General features: G+C 36.1%; 1 protein-coding gene across 4 annotated transcripts in view; it reads left to right on the plus strand.

Annotated features, from left to right (window-relative positions):
- Positions 1-13851, plus strand: part of PMS1 (PMS1 homolog 1, mismatch repair system component) — a 91445-nt gene extending 77594 nt beyond the window's left edge. For 2 of the 4 annotated variants that reach the window (XM_036858519.1, XM_036858521.1), the window contains 4 exons: positions 1022-1504; positions 4990-5120; positions 8945-9105; positions 13487-13812. In XM_036858519.1, coding sequence (XP_036714414.1) covers positions 1022-1504; positions 4990-5120; positions 8945-9105; positions 13487-13651 — 940 coding nt within the window. In that variant the 3' untranslated portion in view covers positions 13652-13812. Of the gene's footprint in view, positions 1-1021; positions 1505-4989; positions 5121-8944; positions 9106-13486 lie in introns of those variants that run through there. The other 2 variants (XM_036858520.1, XR_005020662.1) reach the window with 2 other exon arrangements.
- The last annotated feature ends 4329 nt before the right edge of the window (positions 13852-18180 follow it).

The following is an 18180-nucleotide window of genomic DNA, read 5'->3' on the forward strand; positions in this document are numbered from 1 at the left end:
TCTCATTGTGATCATCTTTTCTTAAGTCCTTAAATATATGTAAAAACCAATTAAAAAAATTTTTTTTTGCAGTTCCAACATCTACATCATCATCTTGAGGTTGGTTTTTACTGTCCACTTTTTCTCTTTACCATAACTCACATTTTCCTTTTTTATTGCTTGAGTGGTAACTTTTGCTCGTATAATGGACATTGTGGTTGATATGTTGTAGAAACTCTGGATTCTATTATCTTCCGAAGTGTTGAGTTTTGTTCTACCACGCATTTAAATTGCTGACAGATCACCTGGAGCTTGGGGAGACTTTGTTTTATACTTCCTTAGGCAAAGACTGTTTAAATTTTGCTGTTAGTCCTAGGGCAGCTTCCTTAGTTCTAGAACATAGTTTTTTGTTTTGTTTGTTTGTTTGTTTTTGTTTTGGTTCCTTACCCCTAAGATGTAAGATGTAGCCCTCCTCCAGTTTTAATTGAAAGCCCAAAGTGTTTTCCAAGTCATCTAATTATGTGGAATTTAAACTCCAAACTCTGTTTCTCCTGCAGCAGGCAGCCACTGAAATCTCTGTTCAGCTTATTTAGCCTTCTAGTGGTTATTTTCCTCTAGATTCTCACACACGGGATTTTCTCCCTCAATTTCCAGTTGTTTTGGAAGCAGGGAGTTCTGTGTTCTGATGACTCAGTCTAATAAGAGTGCAGCTTTCTGATTGAGTTCTTGCTACTCTCCCTTAATGCTCTGGGGACTGCCCTCTGGGTAAAAGTGGTATAAATGTGGATCTCTTTTTTTTCAAGGGTTGAATCCATTCCAAATTCTGCATGCTTTTCATTGCTCTTCAGAGCCTGTTTTAAATGGTTGATTTCTGTATTTTGTTCAGAGCTATGGTTATATTAAGGTGGGTTAATCCAATACGAGCTCCTTTGTCGTTACTGAACCTGGAATGCCAGCTCTTTATTTTTTATAAAATTTACTTCGGATGGTTAATGTATTTCTCATTATGACTTCATTAGTTCTTTTTTATCTCTATTCATAGATATGAAGAGAAGGCTACTAAAGACTTGGAAAGATACAATAGGCAAATCAAGAGAGCCATTGGACAGGAGTCGCATGTATCATTAAAAGATGGCAAAAAATGGATAAAACCCACCAGCGCATGGAATTTGGCACAGAAGCACAAGTTGAAAACTTCATTATCTAATCAGCCAAAACTTGATGAGCTCTTTCAGTCCCAAATTGAAAAAAAAACCCAAAACATTAAAAAAGTTCAGATCCCGTTTTCTATGGAAAACTTAAAAAAGAATTCTGATAAACATAAGAAATTTGACTTAGAAGAAAAGGACGAAGTTTACTTGATCCACAATCTCAAGTTTCCTGATGCATGGCTAATTACATCCAAAACAGAGATAATGTTATTAAATCCATATAGAGTGGAAGAAGCTCTGCTATTTAAAAGACTTCTTGAGAATCACAAACTTCCTGCAGAGCCACTCGAAAAGCCAATTATATTAACGGAGAGGTATGGTGAAGTAATATAATTTTTTTTACTCTAAAAACATTTATTGAAATTGAAGGTAAAAAGTTGAAAGTGTTTCCTAGCAGGGAAAAGTGGTATTTATTTAAAGAAATTTTTGTAATTTGATTTCAAATATTTAATGGAATTGCTTTTAAATAAGTAATTTTAGAATATTCTAGATAGTTTACTTCTGCAATTAATAAATATCAAGCTCAGTTCCCCCCTGTACATTAGTGATTTCCCCAGGGTAATCCTGACATTGGATTGCCATGACTCTTCTTCATTGTGCACTCTTTGTTTTAACATTTCAAACATATACCAAAACAGAATTACACAGTGAACGCCTTTATCAACAATTATCAAGATTTTGCCACATTAACTCTATCTGTCCTTGATATATATATATATACACACACGTATGTTTTTCCTTTTGCTAAAGGATTTAGAACGATTCCCATCCTTAGAATTTTCAGTATGTCTCTCTCTAAAATGGCCATTTTCTTAGCCACAATGCCTTTTTTCATGCGTTACACAATACTAATTCCTTGGAATTGTTCCTCATTGTCTCAGAATGTCTTTTTATAGTTTTAAAATTAAGTTTAATGTATATCTATACAAGGTCCAACCATTACATTTTGCTATGTATTTTAAATCTCTTCTAATATCACACCGTTAATGTATTGTGGATTCTTAGTCGCTTGTTCATCGGAATATCCCACTGTCTCTATTTGTCTCTCTTGCTTTCTTGTGATGGTGTTTAACTTGTTTGTCCCTCTCCCATTTTTAAATGGAAGTTAGCTCAGGAGGATTGAATAGATTTAGAGTCTACTTTCTGGTAAGACTGCTTAATAGGTGGTGCTATGTACTTCATATTTCATCACATCAAAAGGCACTGATCACTGGGTTCAGCTGCTGACAACCTGATCTTCCATCTTAAAGTTCCCTGATAACCTTTCCATCTAATGGTTTTATCCATTGATGATTGTTGCCTGAACTAACTGTATGATAGATTGTAAAATGGGGGTATTTCCTTTTCATATCCTATGTGAGCAAACTGTATTCTGTAAAAACAAATAACTTAAATAATCTACTAACATTTCACTTTTTTGTATTTCTTTTAATATTTCTTTTTTAGTCTGACATAGGTAGAAAAAATTATGTTTATGAAAGGAGATAAAAACCTGAAATTAAAAAGATGACAATTTGTTTTGTAGGCCAAAGTTCTGTTTCAGAACTTCCAAGAATAAATCAAAAATCATTTAAAAAATGTATTTAAACCCTTGTGTTAAAGACCCGGCCTCTACAAAGAAAAACAGGGCCAGAACCAAAAAAACATTTGATAAAGCTATCTTTTTAATTAAGGCAATAGTAATCACAGTAACTAAAGCCCAGTGTCTTTCACGGTATTCTTTTAAGACTGGCTAGGAAACTGTCAAAGAAAGAATTAAAAAGAATTAATACAGCCTTAGGCTTAATTAAAACAGTTCAAAAATCTGATAGTACTTTTCTTTTTCTTCCCTTAAAAAGAGCTAGGGTGTATTTGAAATTGTATACTCCACTGCTTTTCTAAATGGTATTTGTAAATTTTCATTTAGATCTCAAAAATATTTTTGTGCTTTATGAATGATAGGTTTTTAAAAATATTCTTCTTTGTGATATTCTGTTATTTAAAAACAAATACATTAAAAGTTATTATTTGGGGTCCATACTAGCCTGAGAATAAATCTTTCTTATTTGAACATGGACAGCAACAAAGCTTAATTCAAAATTGTTTTCACCTTTCTTCTGAAATATGACATCCCCATCACAGTTAATAATATATGAGTTTGGTTTTTTTTTTTTTTTTTTTTTTTAAGTATTTATTTATTTATTTATTTATGGCTGTGTTGGGTCTTCGTTTCTGTGCGAGGGCTTTCTCTAGTTGTGGCAAGTGGGGGCCACTCTTCATCGCGGTGCGCGGGCCTCTCACTGTCGCGGCCTCTTGTTGCGGAGCACAGGCTCCAGACGCGCAGGCTCAGTAGTTGTGGCTCACGGGCCTAGTTGCTCCGCGGCATGTGGGATCTTCCCAGACCAGGGCTCGAACCCGTGTGTCCTGCATTGGCAGGCAGATTCTCAACCATTGCGCCACCAGGGAAGCCCAATATATGAGTTTTTAAAAACTGAGTCATAAAGAAGATAATTATGGGTTGGGCTCAATTTTCATGTCAGAGTTCTAATGCAGGTTGTGTAGTTTATCTCTCAATGGAGTATATAATTTAGAGATTATAAAATACAAAGAGCTCAATAATAATAACAATAATGGCTCATATTTATTGAGCTCTTACTATATGATAGGAACTTTACTAAGCCCCTTGCTTTCATGATCTTATCTTCACAATAACCTTATGAGAGGTATCCATATTTTAACGAGGAAACAAACACAGAAATGTTAAGTAACTTACCAAGGTTCATACAGTCAGTATATAAGCAGTGGATCCAGCATTCCAATCTTGACAGTAACTGTAGACCCTGCACCACTAATTTCTATATATATCATTATCACCACCACTACCACTGCCACCGGCTCTCAGATTGATCTTCTGAATGTTGGGTTAGACCAGACAGCGCACATCTGCTATATAGCCAAAGTTCTCCTCTCCATGATATCTGCTCTTATAGCCAGTGGGGTCCTCAACCTTTCAGAGGTGATAAGCAAAGACATCATCTATTCATTTAATTTTCAACGGGTACAAGATTTTAATGAAGTAGCAGCTCATCATCCTGCACTGGATAGAATATAGAACAGTGCCTTATTTACATAGGTGTCAGCTGTAACCGACACATTACTGTAAATAACATGTTATGAAGCACCTGACCAAGCCTAAAACCAGCATGAAAGGTTAATTTGTGCTCTAGATAATCTTTGGCCACCTCAAAATTTTGTTTAGGGCTAGTACCACTCAGCATATGCCACCTTTGGCAAACATACCATGCCTATAGTATACTGGAAGTACCTCTCCCAAGCCCTGAATTACTTTTATAAGTTCTTGGGAGAAAAAGATACGTGCTTATCTTCTTATTGAAGAAACCTTGACTAGCAATAGACTATTACACAGGATGGACTACATCAATAACTTGACAATGTGTCTTTGTAAATAAAGGTATAAAATGGCGTTATTTATAAATAAAGTTTTCATTTGTATTATAGAGAGAGTACTTTTTAAATTTCACATTTAGTTTGTATAACATTCTAGAAGATAGAAACTGTCTTTTGTGTCTATTCTTCCTCCTTTCTGTACACTGTATATGGTAGGTCTACGAAGTATTAACCGAAATGTAAAAAAGTAAAGTTTCTCACAGGGCTCCTTATACCTTTGTATTTTGGTTAGTGATAATAACACTTTTTAAAGGGCCGTCAGATTAACTTTTTTCCGTAAATTCTCTTATTTCATTTTACGTATTTCATTTTACGTATTTAATAAGTTAAAGGGCCATAATTTCTTTTTCAGTCTTTTTAATGGATCTCATTATTTAGAGATTTTACATAAAATGGCAGCAGATGACCAAAGATACAGTGGATCAACTTACCTGTCCGATCCTCGTCTCACAGCAAATGGTTTCAAGATAAAATTGATACCAGGTATGATAATGTGGTTTAATACTTCCTGACTTGGAAAAATAAGTCTTGTTCCAAAAGTTACTTTTGGGTTTTGTAATTTACAGATATCATGGTATATTTTTGTCTCACCAAAAGTACAGTGTCAGCTTTGTAAAAACTGTCATATTTCAGAAAGGTCACCTCTGCCTGAAACAAGCAAGTTTAGCATCTCTTTCAGTCCATTGCCTTGTATTTTAGCATTTCCATAACTAATCAAGTAATTGTAAGTTTTGCCATCCTTTGTCACAATATGCAGACTGCTTGCTGTGTCTAACTAAATTATTAAATACTCCTTAGATGATGAAGCAGAAATAGACATGTAGGGTACTAGAACTGACTAACAAAATTAAACATCTCTTTTCCTTTTTTAAAAGCATTTAATTGTTTTGCCAATTAGATGTGTAGCATCAACAGTCTTACTATTTGGAGAGTGGATGATTTGATTCCATGGCTTTGCTAAAAAACCTGTCATAATACTGTTTGCTTACTGTGGAAATTCACTAGGTGGGGAGAAAAAAGAAAATTCTTCTGGCTAGGAGACTTCAGTTTTCCTGGCTGGCCCCTTCTCTGTTCTTTCATAGTTTCCATACTTAACTGCCTTCTGCCCTACCTACCTAGGCCAGTCTTGTCCTGTTTGCTTTCATCTGGTATCAAGCAGCACAAAGGTACCAGGAAGAGTGATTCCACTGTCCTTTCCCCCACCCTCCCCTAAACTTGCCATGACCAAAGTGTACAAAAACAAAATGTAGAAAATTTTTAAAGGAATGTTTTACTGAGACATGAAAAGAAAATAAGTAAAAACAATGTACAAAACCATGAAATGGGATATATACAGAAAACGCTTTGGTGTTCCAAACTTTAACTTTATTGACTAGCAGTTTTAAGAAAACCTACCCAGAACTTCTTTCCTCCTACCTCAATCCTGGATATTTAGATTTGGAGTGAAGAGTTAGTCCAAATCCCACCTCTGCCATTTAAAAACACGTGTTCTAGGGAAAGTCAATTGGCCTCAGTGTTACCTCATCAATAGCAACTAATTATTATGTGCATGGCAGTAGTCTAAGTATTAAATGTATTAATTCATTTGATCTTTCTAATAGCGCTGTGGTTCTGTTACTGTGCCCATTTTTTATAAATAGAAAAATTGAGGCATGGAGAAACTAAGTTTGCTTAAGGGTACAGAATTAGTGGTAGAACGAGGATATGAACCCAAGCAATCTGCCTTTAAAACCAACTCGTAACTAATTTATGTTGATTTCCTATTAAAATTGATATATTTACTTCATGAAGTTGTTAGCACTAAACTAGGTACTTAAGTAAATCAGCATAGTACTCGGCAATGGTATGTGTTCAAATATTCTCTTTTCTTCCAGCACCCCCTTTCTGACCTTAACTGACTTGCAGTCATTTTTTTGGTCCTCCTAGAAATCTTTCATCCTCAGGACTTCTGACATTTTAAAAATTTATTTGAAGTGTGAAGCAAGGAGTTTATGTGTATGTGTGTGTGTAGCAAGATATTTTTTTCTTAATCTATCTTCCTAATTAACTATGTGGCACTGGTGGCAGGTACTTTTTTTTTTCATGAAAGATATTATCACAACAGTTTTTTTTAAGTTAGGCTAACTGCCCTGTCTGTTCCAAGAGCATGTTTGTTTTTGAGTTACCCAGTAAGTTTCTGTGTCACAGATGCTTTCAGCTCTCAGCTTGTAGAGAATGTTTTTAAGTCCTGTAAATGCCAGGTACTTTGCATGGCACCAAAGATATGAAAATGAATAAGTTAATCATCTGCAAACTGACTTGATTTGATTGGAATTAACTTTACTTCGATTATCATCAGCATTATTTCTCTTCTCAGTAACAGATCAAGTTAAAAGCATTCATTTTTTTCTCCTTTTTTTTAAACCATTTTTTCATTCATTAATTTTTATGTCATGTTTTCTTGAAGGCCATTTCTCCGTCTTTTAGTGAGAGTTTTGTTGTATTGGACTAACTTTTGATCAGCAGTTTGCCAGTTGTCATAAAACATCTTTAGATAAAAGCACTAGAAAGAGGAAGAATACATCTGGCTTTAAGGAAAAAGATTCTGAATGTGACCCTAAGAACTTTGCTTGTTAATGAGAATAGCTTTTGTTCTGTATCAATAAGAATTACACATTTTAGGAACTGAAAACTTGTCAAACCACTTATTGAAGTATTTTCGGAAAATTGGGAAGCATTTCACAGAATTTTATGGAAACTTCTTGAACGTGATTCCAAATGTCTCTAAGTTTTCCATATCTAAATTTTGCAAGCACAGATATTAAAATGTTGCTCAGTTTCCTCGTTTGTTGCCATATACTTTTTACCCATATCCACAAATAATTCTGTGAAATGTGTATAATTTTCCAGCATTCATGTAGTCAGTATTAGACTTTTCAGTCAAATCATACTGTAAATGGTATAGAACCAGCAATAGTGAAAAGTCTCTTGACTGATAAATTTTACTATCTGTATAAAAAGATGTGAACTGGAATATTCTGCTACTTCCTCTTTGCCTATCTAAACCCTGTTTCAAGTCCCATTTAAGTTCCCCTGGTTGCTCAAACTCTCATTTTGTCTTCCTTCACTGAACTCTGTATTTTACCCCTTAACACTTGATTATGTATCTTCTTATATTATTCTCCAGTTGTTTCCAGGGAAGAACATTAGGATGCCTTCTCTGTTTAGTATACCACCAGTGCATCTGCCATTCAGGTCAAGGAACTAGGCTGTAACTGGGAACAGGTTAGGAATAGGGTCGTTGACATCTCAGGACCTGAAACTCTTCAAGCTACATCACTCCTCTTTTAAAATTTTTTCCATTGATAGCTACCACTTATCCAACATGGGACTATCTTTTTTTTTTTTTTTTTTTTTTTTTTTTTTTACTTATGGGTAACATTTTGTGGTCTCCAGTATTAAGAACACTGTTACACACATATAACCAAAGAAAACAAATTTCTGCTATTTTCTAAAATCATAAAATGCGTTCTAAAGCCAAATTTGTTGCTTGGGAGTGTATGCTGTTATGGATATTTTACCCCATTATATATCCACTCATGTTGCTACTTTTTAGTTTTATTTTAATCACTAAATTATTTAAAGTAGTTTAAATAATAGATAATATGTCAGATTTAAACATTATTCTAGTAAAATAAACATTAGTATTTCATTTCCTCAAATTGCTAATATATTAATAAGTTACTATAGTGGTAATCATTTTGTAGTTTATATGTGTGTTTATCAACACTTTGTACACCTTAAACTTGCACAGTGTTATATGTCAAATATATCTCAATAAAGCTGGAAGAAAATAAGTTACTATGTGAGTATTTTTATAATAACCTGTTAATTTAAACATAATCATAGAAATAATTCAGGTTTTTAGATACTAAACCAGTAGGATAGAATTTGAACAGCAGCAGTTGTTAAAACATTTAAACCAGTTTTATTTTAATAAATAATAATGGGGCTCCATTTTCTCTCCAAAGTAAGAAATGTTCTAAATAAATGTAGGGAACAGAACAACAGTAACTGAGATTAAATTAAATGATGTAAAGCACATGTGGTTTCTTTGAGCACTTGCGACTTAATGTGAATGTGAAATCCTATGCGAAATTATTATTCTTCAACTAAGGAACAAAACTTTTTCCTGACTCTATTAAATTCTAATGAAGGTTGACTAAATATTTTAACAGTGATTTTGTTTTTAATAGACATTTTCTGGAATATAGTTTAAACAAAACTAACTATATCTATATGTGGTTTTATTTATTTTTTTCTTTTAGGAGTTTCCATTGCTGAAAACTACTTGGAAATAGAAGGAATGGCTAATTGTCTTCCATACTATGGAGTGATGGATTTAAAAGAAATTATTAATGCTATATTAAACAAAAATGCGAAGGAAGTTTATGAATGTAGACCTCGCAAAGTGATAAGTTATTTAGAGGTATGCATTATTAGCTTATGTAGATTGGCTAGGTTTTAAGATACTTAACTTTTCCTTAATAAAATAGTAAATGGTTTCAAAATAGTAAAGTTTCTATAAGGCTTATTATCTGTTTGCAAGAGGAAATACTATTTAAAAAAAAGAAAACTCCATTAAAAGTTTCAGATCATGGACTGGTTGTGGTAAACTCTATCATGGATCCTTACTATAACATTATTTCTTGAATACATATTGAGGAAGAGCCTTATGCATGAGACACTTTGTGAAGTTTTTTGTTTTGTTTTGTTTAGAAGGGATTCAAAATTGCTCCACCTTGATACCAAACACTTGTCTAAAAAGAACTGTAATGTGATTTTAAGCCCTGATCTTTTCAAGAGCAAAAGAGGGGAGGGGGAATGAAAAATGTAGATTATTGAATAAATGGAAATTTTCATTTTCTAGCAGTATCTACCACGCATGAGAAGTAAAAGTGGATTAAAAAATAAATTCAAAAGTAATAGAGGATGGAGGCAGGTTATAAAGTTTTAAATGTCCAAGTGTTGGGCATTTGGTGGTAAAACAATAGTGATTGTCTCTATATTGAGGTTCTGTCCCTCAGGGTTGACTGGTGTTATTTTGAACTTTAATAAAGTTTATTTCCTTCCTTTTAAAAAATGAGTCATTTTTGTTTAGACTGTGATCATGGTGGGCCCTGAATTCTGAGGGTCAGATTTCCTCAACAGGAAAGTCCATTTTTTACCCTTCCTGAAGATTATATTCAGTAGCATTCTGTGAATACTTCAAGAGGTTTGTCCTATGGAACTTGCCAACCTATTGTGGAGGCAATTCAACACTGATAATTTCTAGGGACCTGAAACTTTTCTTGTGAAGGAGTTGGTATAAACTAAATAAAGGTTGAGGGAGTTGTGGATAGTGTTTTGTGTATTGAAGAACCACATGGGAAGAAGTAAGATTTCAGAAATAACAGGAAAAAATGGTTGGGATTAGTTACAAATACTTTTACTAATACTGTACCTCTCATTACGTTAAGGCAATAGTGGATGTGATTCTTAGGGAATATAGTCTAAGGAAAAAAGAGAACTTCTGTCAGAACCATAGTTATGCTTCCATTGACGGTCAAGCTGAATAAGATGAATCGAAGATAAAGATAGAAGAGTAAAAGAAGAATCAAGGGAGGAGTGGATATACAAATCAAGGGAGGAGTGTATATACAAGTCAAGGGAGGAAAGAAACTTAAAAATTAATAAGTAGTATCACATTCTCTATAGGGTATAGTTGCTAGAAGACCAGCAGGTGTGGCTGCTAGATGGCAGTTATATCCTTGAAGAGAGCCATAAAGGAAAAGTAGTAGTGATGGTGAAAGAGTGGGAGCAGTGGTGAAAAGTGTAGGCAGCAAGTTACATGGTGGTGAAGGGAAAAAAAGAGAACATGTTTGTATTCACTGAAAAAGTCTTACAGTAAAAGATTGAAGAGCAGATGTTCCAGAAGAGGCAGGAAGGGAGATGAGTTAACAATATAAGCTTTAGAAAGGTGAAACCATTCTCTGAATCAAGAGCAGAAGAGGGGAGAGCTTTAAAGTGAAAGTAAAAGATATTTTGAGGTAAACTTGAGAGAAGTCATGTATGATATATGTGGTAATGAAATAGGAGAGGTTATTTGCTGAGAGTGAAGAGGCTGGGGAGGCACTTGAGAATTTGAGTATATTGGAAACGATGTGAAAATAAGAGCTGTAGGTTCTTCAAGAGAGGGTTGATGAGAGAAGAACAGGATATTCAAATGACATTAAAGGCTCATAAGAGCTAATATTGGTGTTGGATCTAGCCAGCAAGTTTTGTGATTCTCCAACAATGCTCGGTAGAATTTATCCAAGGGTAAGGATTAGCAAGAGGAATATGGTGTAAGAACAAAAGGGTGAGAAATGAAATTTGAACACATAATATATATAAGAAACTGTTTAATCCTAGAGGGATATAAAGATGAATTAGATTCTAGTAAGAACCTGCCCATAGATTCTAGTTGGAATCTAGAGGGAATGCAGGAAGCAAAGCTAGAGATAGTATCTTTAATGCCTCACTAACTATTCATACCTGAAGTACAGAAAGATGACAGAAGGGTGCTGGTGGGCCAGGAGAATTAGGAAGGATTGAGGAGATTAAAGGTCAAAGTGAAGAAGAAGAATAGATTTAGTTGGAATAAAGGAAGTAGGATGGTCTGTAAGATAGTGGGAGAGAGTATGTGGTTAGAGAGAATAATGTTAGGATTCAGGATCTTTGAAGTACAACAATTTTTGAAAAAAATAAATCTTAAAACAAGCCAACTTCACTAATGCTATTTTACCCCCAAACTGTCAGTCTTCCCTATGTCAGAAAACAGCACTACCATGCCAAAAATGTGGACATTATCCTTGATTCTGCATACCCCATAACCAGTCCATCAGCAAGTCTTGACTTTACTTCCAACTCATGTCAGGAGTCTTTTATAACTCCCTCCATCTCCACTACTATCTCCCTAGTCAAAAATTCACCAGGGATTGCATTGAATCCACAGATTGCCTTGAGTAGTATGTTCATTTTAACAATATTCTTTCTATCCAAGATCATGGTATATCTTTCTATGTGTTTGTGTCATCTTCAGTTTCTTAGATTAGTGTCGTAGTTTTCCAAGTACAGGTCTTTTACCTCCTTGGGTAGGTGTACTCCTAGGTATTTTACTCTTTTTGATGCAATGGTAAATGGGGTTATGTCCTTAATTTCTCTTTCTGATAGTTAGTGTATAGAAATGCAACAGATTTCTGTATATTAATTTTGTATTCTGCAAATTTGCTGAATTCATGATGAGCTCTAGTAGTTTTCTGGTGGCATCTTTAGAATTTTCTATGTATAGCATCATGTCATCTGCAAACAGTGACAGTTTTACTTCTTCCTTTCCAATTTGGATTCCTTTTATTTCTTTTTCTTATCTGATTGCTGTGGCTAAAACTTCCAATACTGTGTTGAATAAAAGTGGTGAGAGTGGGCAACCTTGTCTTCTTCCTGATGGTAGAGGAAATGCTTTCAGCTTTTCACCATTGAGTATGATGTTGGCTGTGGGTTTGTCATAAATGGGCTTTATTATGTTGACATATGTTCCCTCTGTGCCTACTTTCTAGAGAGTTTTTATCATAAATGGATGTTGAATTTTGTCAAGAGTTTTTTCTGCATCTGTTGAGGTTATCATATGGTATATATTCAATGGAATACTACTCAGCCGTAAAAAAAGAATGAAAATTTGCAACAACATGGGTGGGCTTGGAGGGTATTATGCTAAGTGAAATAAGTCAGACAGAGAAAGACAAATACTGTATGATATTACTTATATGTGGAATCTAAAAAATACAACAAACCAGTGAATGTAACAAAAAAGAAACAGTCTCACAGATATAAAGAACAATTTAGTGGTTACCAGTGGGGAGAGGTAATATAGAGGCAATATAGGAGCAGGGGATTAATGGTTAGCTTATAAAATAAGCTACAAGGATATATTGTACAACACAGGGAATATAACCAGGTTTTATAGTAACTATAAATGAAGCGTAACCTTTAAAAATTATGAATACTATATTGTACACCTGTAACTTACATAATATTGTATGTCAGTTACACTCAATAATATATATATAATTAATTTTAAAAAACAGCTCTCACCAGGACTGCAGTGATGGCCTGCAAGACTCCTGCTTCTCTTCTTGACCTGCCTCAAGCCATACTTCACGAAGTATCCAGACTGATTGTTTTAAAATGTGAAACGAATGTCAGGCTCTTGCTTAAAAACCCTCTGGTTACTTCCCTGTGCATTCAGATTAATACCCAAATTGCTTACCCTGTCCCAAAGGGTGATCTGGCCCCTGCCTAACTCCTTTTCCTGTTCATCTCTTCACTTTAGTAACTGCTGCACCCACACTGACCATTCAGTTCTTTCTGTTCCCTCTGTCTGAAATGCTTTTCTTTCCCCATCATCTTTGCATCATAGTTCCTTACTTAAATTGAAGCTTAATTTTCACCTGGAGGAAGCTTCTTCTAATCACACAATCACTCTCTATCATGTTGCCCAGTTTAATTTTGTGCACTATTAGTCGCTGAAATTTTCTTTGTATTTTTATCTTTCTGCTTCTCTGCACTAGAATACCAGTTTCAGAAGAGCAAGGATCTTGTTTGTCTTGTTCTCTGCTGTATTCCTAGAACCTACAGCAGTGACTAGCACATAATTGGTGTTTAATAAATATTTGTTGAGTGAGTAAATAATAAAAGAATATAATCAATTTTCTGTCTTCCTCCTTGGCAGTAAAAACCTGTTTTCTGCTTCAGGGTATATCACAGTAAAATGTATGGCTTTCTCTCCACAGGGAGAAGCAGTGCGTCTGTCTAGACAGTTACCCATGTACTTATCAAAAGAGGACATCCAGGATATTATCTACAGAATGAAGCACCAATTTGGAAATGAAATTAAAGGCTGTTTTCATGGTCGCCCATTTTTTCATCATTTAACCCATCTCCCAGAAGCTACATGATTAAATATGTTTAAGAAAATTTGTTACTATTGATATCGATATGGTCATAAAATAATATGAGTTGGGTTTTAAACTGTCTTTGTACTATCATGTGTCAAATGGTTGTTTTATAAGTAAGGATTCACTGGCCTGTTTGTATATTGAAAAAATTTTCCAAAACTGTAAAAAACTTAAATAAACTAATATAGACTATTAATTCATTTTATTCTCAAGAACCAGCCTTCATAATAATTATTGGTTGTACACTCCAAATTGAAAAATACTTACTATTCTTGGGTGGTTGATTTGCTAGGTTCTATGGATCTAATTGTATCCTCCAAACTTGTACGTTGAAGCCCTAACCCCCAGTGTGATGGTATTTGGAGATGGGCCTTTTGGAGAGGTAATTTCGTTTAGATGAAGTCATGAGGTGGGGCCCTCATGGTGGGATTAGTGCCCTTATAAGAAGAAATACCAGAGAGTTTGCTCATTGTCTCTTCTCCTCCCACCCCCCATTCCCCCCACCACCACCACTCCGCCCCAGCTGCCATGTGAGGACAGAGAGAAAAAGTGGCCCTCTGTAATCCAGGAATAGAGCTCTCACCAGAAACCAACCATGTCAGCCCCTTGACCTTGGACTTCTAGCCTCTGAAACTATGAAAAAATGTCTGTTGTGCTTTTAAGCCACCAGTCTGTAGTATTCTGTTATGGCAGCCTGATCTAATACAATGGGTCAGTCCTGTGCAGGGAGAATCACACAGACTCAGCTGGCATATCTGGCAGAAGTTATCAATCTTGTGTAAAGTAGGATTGAGAGGGAGTGGGGAAAAAGTAAGAAAATGAAATTCGGAGAAGATAAAACATAGCTTCAATAATCCTGCAATTTACCTCTATTTGGGAGTAACAGTTGAGAAGTTGCTGTCTCTTATATGGAAATTATTGGGCTCTGGGATTAAAATTTGTCAGAACATAGGAAGATCCAGATTTTTAACAAAATTTAGATTGAGTGTTCATTGTGCATGTGTCCTTTCAAAAACCAGATCCCAAGATGTTAAAAAAAAGTTATTATAAAAAAATTAAATAAAAAAACCAGATCCCACAAGTGCACCAAAGTACTTAATTTACAGAGTTGAAACATGATTTTTAGTGAATATATTTGTTATATAAAATAATATACTGGATACAGTGTCCCCACATTCACACCACCTGTAGTTTTCAAGAATTTTAAAATTCTAAAGACACTTGTGTTAAGAGGTACAAATTGCGATAACTTATGCCTGTAGCCAGGACTTTTTTCCTAACATTGTCCTGTTTCCAACAACCCAAATACTAGAGGGGTTTTTTCCCCATTATTCCCTTTAATAATTTGGGGCCCCTCTCTGGAAGACCTTTCTGGGAGTAATCCTTTTTAATTTACTGGGTAAATTGAGGAAAGAGAAGTTCATAGACATACTGAGAAAGACAAACTTTGCATCATTCCTTTGTACCAGTCCTAAGCAAAATTTTGGAGTCATTTTCCAGCTGACGTAATCTATTATAAGAGGTCCTACAATGGCTACTTAGATGAATAAACTCATTTTGCGTTTTCTTTCCAGTCCTGGATTCTATCAGGTCAAGGTAGTAGTTATGACAGCAGGTATTTATCACCTATTTGCTAGATCCACTATGCACTTACCTTGTATGATCTCATTAATGTTCACATCAGATTTAGGATTGTAGGTACTATTGAGTCTCCAATCCCAGAGCTCGTGTTCCTTACCATGTTCATTGCTTGCCATGAGAAGCAGGCCCTATTCGTTAGAGTCTACGGAAGTATTCGGGAAAAGAAGAAAATTGTAAAGCAGCCCCTGATGCCACTCTAAGCAATGCTAGATCAACTTTGAGCTGCAATTTACTGAGTCTGGTGGGCAGGATTGGGGCTGGTTCTGCTGAGGCCTCGCCTCCTGGCTCCCGAAGAGGGCGCGGAAGTCCCGCCCCCACGCACCGCCCTCCCCATTCCCCATAGGCCCTGACGTCGGCAGCGGCGGCGGCAGCAGCAGCAGCAGTAGGTGCTGCCGCTGCCGACGACAAAATGGCAGGAGGGGGCGGCATTGTCTGAGAAGCCCTGGCTCCTAGGATGGAGGTAACGGCCGCTGCAGTTTGGGAAGCTGACGGTGGGGATTAAGGGCGATGCGAGGAGATCTGGAGGGAAAGGAAAGCCTCCCAAATTGCCCATTTTTCTCGCTAGGTTACGGCTTGGCCGGGAAGAGGGAGGATTCTTAAGGTGTGATCCTCCCAAAGTGCTCTTGAGATCCAAGGGCCTTGCTTAGCATGCCACCCTCGGCTATAGGACAGGGGTGACGCCGAACCCATGCGGTGGTGAGGCCTGAAGGCCCCTTTGGATGGACCTTTCGCCTTGTGTGGTCCCGCCATGTGTGGTCCCGCAGTGCCTACGAGGTTTCAAATATTTAACGTACTGAAAAGTGTTAGACCTGAATTCAGGTGGATAGATTTTTGTTGTTATTTTCATTGGCTGTTTGATTCTCGATGATCTTATCCACATTTTGTGGCTTCAGACTGCAGGAATTGCAGGCCGTTCCACTGCAGCCTATGTTTCTTAACTACGAATGTAAATATGATCTAGACCCAAGGTGACTCACTAACTTAAAAACCGACGTTGCCAAGCAAATTAAAAATAACAATAATGATATTAAGGTATTTAAGTGAACTAGACTTGTTCTTGAAATTAATTCTATATTAATTTTGGCAAACCAGTGTTCTTGGATTCATAGTTGCTAAAAAGAATCTTTGAGGTGATATAATCCAAACAATTTTACAGATGAGGAAATAGAACCCAAAATAGTTAACTGTGAGTTGCCTGAGCACCCACAGCTGATCTAGTACTTTACCACTTCCACTTCAAATGTTGATATTACCATAAACAAAACAAAGAAGGGTAAGTAGTGAAAGAAAAATCATACATTTTACTGCAAACCAAATAAAAAGTGACTCAAGATTGTCAATTACTTCTCTTCATAAACATGAATAATTAAGTGACCTATTAATTTATTCTAGATCTTTTGGTTGATCTCACCTAAGCTTGAAACATTTTTAATCTTCAAAACCTTCATTGTTTTCAGTAATGCTAACAACACAGTACTGAGCGCTCTCCACTTCTGCCTTGAGGTTGTTTTCTCTGCTTGCTTTTTTTTTTTTTTAAATGTCTAGTCAGGTATTTTGCTCATTTTTATTTTTATTTTTTTATTTATATTTTATTTATTTATTTTTGGCTGTGTTGGGTCTTCATTGCTTCACATGGACTTTCTCTAGTTTCAGCTACTCTGTTGTGGTGTGCAGGCTTCTCATTGTGGTGGCTTCTCTTGTTGTGGAGCACGGGCCCTAGGTGCACAGGCTTCAGCAGTTGTGGCACGTGGGCTCAGTAGTTGTGGCTCGCAGGCTCTAGAGCACAGGCTCAGTAGTTGTGGCACATGGGCTTTGTTGCTCTGCGGCATGTGGGATCTTCCCGGACCAGGGCTCGAACCTGTGTCCCCTTCATTGGCAGGCAGATTCTTAACCACTGCACCACCAGGGAAGCCCTACTTGCTTATTTTTTTAATCACACTTTTTAATTCCTCCTTAAGCCACTGCAAATTAATGTAAAACTTTTTCCAGTTCTTAAAATCCTGTTTCAGTGGTTTTCAACTTTGAGCCACACTAGGAGAACCACTGCCCTATCCTATATCAAAGTTCCCCTAACAATCTCAGGTCCATTTCTTTTAGCCCATATTTTTTCATCTCTGCAATGAAGATGCTGAACTTGACCCTGAAGTGCACAGTTATTTCTAACATTCTGTAATTTTGTTTTTTCCTATTGTGTCATGAATATTCATTAGCAGGACCTGGAATGACCTAGTTTCAGTTAATTATCACTGTATTACTATTGACCATATTTAACTACTTCTGAAGAGGCCCATTTTTCCCCATAAAATCTTTTAAACTAATCAGTGGGGGGTGGGGAGTAGACTTCTTCCACCTTACTCAAATTGGACTCAGAATCACTATAACTCCCTCATCTCTATTTTAGTTGTATATTCATTTCTTTGTGTATTCAGTGACATTTATTGAGTGCCACACTCAGCGCTGAACACAATACAGAGAAAAGATGTTCCTTGCCCTCCAGTTGAGAAAAATTATTGCAATGTAATATAAGTGTTATGAGGATATGTATCAATAGTATGTAGTACAGAAGTGTAGAGGGGCACACACTGCCTTGGAGAAACCTATGGAAGAAACTAGCAAGCTGAATCTTAAGGTTAAGGATTATCCAGGAGGAGAAAGAAAAGAAAGGTATTTCAGGCAGGAGGAATAGCATGTGCCAGTGCCTTGGTGAGTGCAAGGAATTCTACATTGCTGGATCTTGAGAAGTAAATGGAGATTGGAGTAGAATGATAGGCAGTACCTTGATCATAAAGGGTCTCATAGGCCTCTAAGTGGTAGATTTTATCCCAAGGACTGTGGGAAGCCAATAAAGTTTTTCAGCAGGGAAGTACACATTAAGGTTTAGAGAATAC

This window comes from Balaenoptera musculus, chromosome 7, assembly GCF_009873245.2.
Source record: "Balaenoptera musculus isolate JJ_BM4_2016_0621 chromosome 7, mBalMus1.pri.v3, whole genome shotgun sequence".
NCBI lineage: Eukaryota > Metazoa > Chordata > Mammalia > Artiodactyla > Balaenopteridae > Balaenoptera > Balaenoptera musculus.